The sequence below is a fragment of the Perca flavescens genome, chromosome 7, assembly GCF_004354835.1.
Source record: "Perca flavescens isolate YP-PL-M2 chromosome 7, PFLA_1.0, whole genome shotgun sequence".
Taxonomy (NCBI): domain Eukaryota; kingdom Metazoa; phylum Chordata; class Actinopteri; order Perciformes; family Percidae; genus Perca; species Perca flavescens.
This window is the reverse complement of record NC_041337.1, coordinates 23637255-23642208: the sequence shown is the minus strand read 5'-3', so window position 1 is coordinate 23642208 and position 4954 is coordinate 23637255. Positions and strand designations below refer to the sequence as shown.

Here is a 4954-nt window from a genome sequence, read left to right as displayed (position 1 = left end):
ATGACCTAAAAAAAGAAAACCGCATGTTTCTAACAGTTGCGTGACCAGAGACGTAACAATCCCCTGGTAAATATTGGAGATGTATTTGAAAGATGGAGACAGCTTAGAGCCCAAAAGGACGCAGAGTTGGCTTATTTTCTCCTGAACAGGTAAACATTAGCTTCACGCTAATTTATCACAGCTACTAGGGACGGGCATTTTTTGTCATTTCAACATTTGTGTACTCACATTGAATTATATAGCTAGAGTAACCGAGTTGGTTACTCGCAAAAACAATTGAGACATAGCCAGTAAAGTGATCCCGACTGGTCCTGGCTAACGCTGCCATGCTAACCCTGCTAACTGTTAACGTTACCGGGCAGCCCATGGCTGTTTACAGCGTGTAGCCTCTTCAGCGGCTGGAGCCGACAACGGTGAGTTATTTTAAGCCACGAGAGGGGGGCTGTAAATCGGAAAGAGGGGACTATGAGTTTGCAGTGTGTTTAGCGATTGTTGCCGTAATTCTAAGCCAATGAAGTGTGTTCCGTCGGCAAGGTAGTGGTATTTTTAGCGTTTCGTATTGTAATTCTAAGCCAAGGAAGTGTGCCTGACTGGCGTGTGGAGAGGACCGTGAGGTTGTTGTGTTTTTAGCGGTTCATACTGTAATTTTAAGCCGAAAAAGTGTGTCTGTCAGTTGGTTACAGAGCTCCACGTGAGCACGGTCTTTTATGACTGTCAGTATAGCCAGCATCTAACGTTAGTTACTCTGCTGTGCTGTGGAGTAATGTCTGGCTATGTGAGAAAAGCGTCCAGCTACATTGTTGTGAATGCTGCTGTCTCAGCCTGGCAACCTCCGTTAACTTCGAGTCTGGGCAGGAGGGGGCAGGGGAGACGACTCTCAAGTATTTTGAATTGGTAGTGCAGTAACTATTTTAACCGCTAGCTGCCAGTATTACACACAATATTACATATTGCACCTTTAACCAATATAAGTTGGTTCCATTCAGAGGTGTCAATTCCAGGTCCAGAAAGTAAAAGTCCTGCCATGTGTTTATTCCACCAATGAACTCAGCCAGCTGATTTCACTAATTAGCAGCTGATTTCACTAATTAGTAGTGAAATCAGCTGGCTGAGTTCATTGGTGGAATAAACACATGGCAGGACTTTTACTTTCTGGACCTGGAATTGACACCTCTGGTTCCATTACATCACACGGAAATGCTTTTTAAGTTTATTGCAATGGTTGGGTTTTTTATACTGCTATGTGTAATGCTCACATATACAGAGTATGCATTGATTACTATTTGTCTGTGTAAGGTTAAGTAGCTAACCTTCCTGTAGTGAAGATCACATAAACTGCACACATGACCAGTGCCAGTGGATGTTTTTGTGTTATTGTTTTGATGCTCTTCCAAGGCCAGACTTCATAACTCTGCTGGATTTATTGAGGACAAACAATATTTCTTTATGACTCCTCTAACTTGGGTTTCTGGTAAGTCTTTGCTTTATCAGCCAATTAACAACCTCAGGGAGGTCCCTATATCTGACGCTCATTAATGTTTGAACCGGTAGAGATGGTAATCTTTTGCTTACTTCTTCAATGACTTGTTTTTACATCAAGTTGTTCACATTTTATTAATATTTATTTTTTTAATTTCAGTGAGGATGACAATCCCATCACATCAGGTGATTTAAAACAATTATTTAAAATTTTGATAATCTGCATTGTAGTAATTAAAATGTAATTGCAACTCTTAAAATTACACAATCAGAATAGATATTAAAATACACTTTTTGAATTTTAGTAAACTGATTGTTGGAGGATTGGGAGCTACAGTCCAACATACAGTACAGTTACTGATTGATGATTCATGTTTGCGTGCTGTGTTTTCTAGATGACATGCTAATAATTGTTATCAAAAAGATCTCCTGCACGTGTTTCTGATTAACATTTCTGGTAATGATTGATCAGCATAAAACACTATTTAAGGCTGAGATTAACACAGAAACTATGGTAGAACTGAAGAGACTGCAGAGAATGATGGAGATAACAATGTGTTTTCCACTGTTGCTGCTGATCTGCTCTCTTTCCACGGCTCAGCTACAGACAGAGTCTGACAACGAAATTATTCCACATGGAAATCAAGCTGGATCCCAGGTAAGAGAACCAACGAATGCCTCTGACCACCAACAGACCTGCACACAAGACATCCATGCTGTGCTGAGAGAGATGAGCGCCTCGTTGGCTGAACAGAGGGTGGAGATGAGACACTTGCAGAGAGAGAATGAAGGTACAGTAGTATGTGAGGTAGTGAGAGAAGTAATAGCAATAGGAACCAATTTTGGTCATAAACCAAACCATTGGACTAACCAAGAAGTTGTCCTGATGATGGCCTAGATTAAATTTTACGGGATCACAAATGTTACGATTCATCCTGAGAACATGAATGTTTGTACCAAATTGTATGACAATCAATTAGTTGTTAAGGCATTTTAATTGAAAAGACAATTAAAACCCAAATGTCAACATCATTGTGGAATTGATTGAGATTTTGACCTGATGATGGCAATAGATGAACTGTCAAAGGATCACCAAAGTTATTACAATTCATCCTGTGGGGAAGATAAATGTCCATTGTGGTAATCTATCTAATAGTTGTAACATTTCCCATAACAAAAAAATGCCTGTTGGTGGCAGTAAAGTCCTGAGGATTTATCCTCTGGGGACAACAAATGTCTGTACTGACTGCATTTCCATATCTAGAGTCAAGCAGCCAACGTTAAAAAAAAAAAGTAACAACAATTTACTATAGCTTTTGTGTTGTTTGTTGAATCAAAGAGTATTTTCTTTTACTCCATTGTATTGATGCAATTTCCTAGGAAATTAATGGTGCAGTGAAATAAAAACTAACAAACAGGCATCTACTTATTTATTCAAGCACAAGCAGCTAAGCTGAACGAACTGGAGTTACAGAAGACTGAGCTGGAGAGGCAGAAGACTGAGGTGGACAAGCTAAAACAACAAATTCAAGGTACTTTGTGGAGAACATCATTCACACTCTAAGTGACTTCAAATAGTGTATCATAAACTCAAATAAAAAACAAAAATGTAATGAAATTTATTATAATATACTGGTCAATAAAACTGAGCCATATAAAACCAAGCTCTATTATAACGATTTTTTGACATAATAGCTAAATGTTCAATGGCCAAAGCAAACCTTGATAAAGACAGTGTTGATGATTTTGGGATGTTTTCATCAGACACAGTAATGATGCCACTGTGTTGCAGCACAAGCAGCAGAGCTGATCACTATGAAAGCCAGGTCAAATGTCACAGAAATCCAGGTGGAGGATCTAAAGAGAGATGGAGAAGGTAATACTCAACTAAATCATTATTCCAAATTTCAAAGAGCTTCATTTAAAAAAATATGTAAACATAGCTAAAATGATGGATAGCACAAAATACAGAAAAGGTTGGTCACATTGCTGTATCCACAGGAAGTTTAGAACATTGACATTGCTCACTCTCTGTCTCTCTCTCTCTCTGTCGCTCTCTCGCTCGCTCTCGCTCTCTTTCTGTCTCTCTCTCCCTCTCTAAGTCAAACAGGTGGCTTTCTCAGCCTCTCTGTTGGCTTCAGGCTCAGGAACTCTCGGACCATTTAACACACTCACTCCTCTGACCTTCAGATATGTCGTCACAAACATTGGAAATGCCTACAACCCACACACAGGTACTAAAATTCTCAAATTTAAAGATTATTTTTACTTTTGTCAAAGCTATATTGACTTCAACTTGCAACAAATGATTCTCCAGTTACATTCACTGACAGAAACTGTCCCACAGGTTTTTTCATTGCACCAGTGAGAGGAGCCTACCACTTTGAGTTCTACATAGGCGCACATGGACATAATTCACATGGTTCAGGTGCTGTGCTGGTCAAGAATGGAGAGCATATTTTTATTGCATATGAGCATCAGCCGTCCGGTTATGGCTCTTCTGCTAATGGCGCCACGCTGCTTCTAGAGGTCGGAGATGTTGTGTTTCTGCGTCAGTGGGTTAACTCAAGAATATTTGACAATGAAAATCACCACAGCACATTCAGTGGTCATCTGCTTTTTACCATGTGAAAGAGAAACAGTCCTTTTCTTCAGCTGTATAACTGTGCACACACTGCAGCAGTTTATCAATACTGTTCCTTAAAATGTCATTACTTGTTCCCTTTATATGAAAGCTGACACAACACTGCACAACCACAACAATAATCTTGTTGAAAAAAGTTCAGGAATGTTTCCTCTGTCTCCTTCTGGATTTGCATAACAATACACAGTGATAGACAGTGAGGGAATACTTGTGCCAGATTTTTAACATTAGAGTAAGGAACTAAACTAATTCAGGAGAAAATTGTGTAACGTTATAAAATACCATGAATTATCTCACAATGTTAAGAAACACTAAACAAAATCCTGTATCATCACCTGGATCCAGATAAACACCAGAAACTTACTTGCTCGTTGGACCAAAGCTTCCAACCAAACCACCTCACTTTTAATGTTTTTTTTTTTTTTAACTTTTTCTTTAGAAACGTGAATGGTCTTTAATGTGAGAAGGAAATTCCCTTTGTTCCTTCAAATGCATGATAGCAGTGCTTTGTTATGCGAAGTATCTTGACATACAGAAGTACTGTATCAGTACCAGCAAGTTAAAGTATCATTTACAGTATTAATCCTGAAAGCTGGATGACAAAGCTTTGCAGCAACAATAATTTGTACACATTAAATATTGTATTGTTTTTATGTTCGCTTACATGTGAATAAAAGCATAAACTTATCACTGCAGTACTTTCTGTGCACTATTCTTTAACACATGGTTTATTAAGTTTAAAAAGTCATCTTACTTTTGCAGAAAAACAAATAAATGTGTTACATCTGTTTAGAAATAAGAAATGTTAAATTATACAATCATATTTTTAAC

General features: G+C 38.3%; 1 protein-coding gene across 1 annotated transcript; it reads left to right on the top strand.

The window, feature by feature from the left end:
• Positions 1-390: 390 nt before the first annotated feature.
• LOC114559273 (complement C1q-like protein 2) lies at positions 391-4742 on the top strand. Its single transcript, XM_028583851.1, has 7 exons — positions 391-413; positions 1640-1665; positions 2081-2270; positions 2919-3011; positions 3272-3355; positions 3582-3713; positions 3827-4742. The coding sequence occupies exons 2-7, from the start codon at positions 1645-1647 to the stop codon at positions 4108-4110; spliced, it is 804 nt and encodes a 267-aa protein (XP_028439652.1). The 5' UTR covers positions 391-413; positions 1640-1644; the 3' UTR covers positions 4111-4742.
• Positions 4743-4954: the final 212 nt, after the last annotated feature.

Coding starts and splice junctions, on each gene's coding strand:
- LOC114559273 (XM_028583851.1), top strand. CDS start 1,645: ATGACAATCCCATCACATCAG. Junction 2,271..2,918: donor CTTGCAGAGAGAGAATGAAG/GTACAGTAGTAT, acceptor TATTTATTCAAG/CACAAGCAGCTAAGCTGAAC. Junction 3,714..3,826: donor TGCCTACAACCCACACACAG/GTACTAAAATTC, acceptor ACTGTCCCACAG/GTTTTTTCATTGCACCAGTG.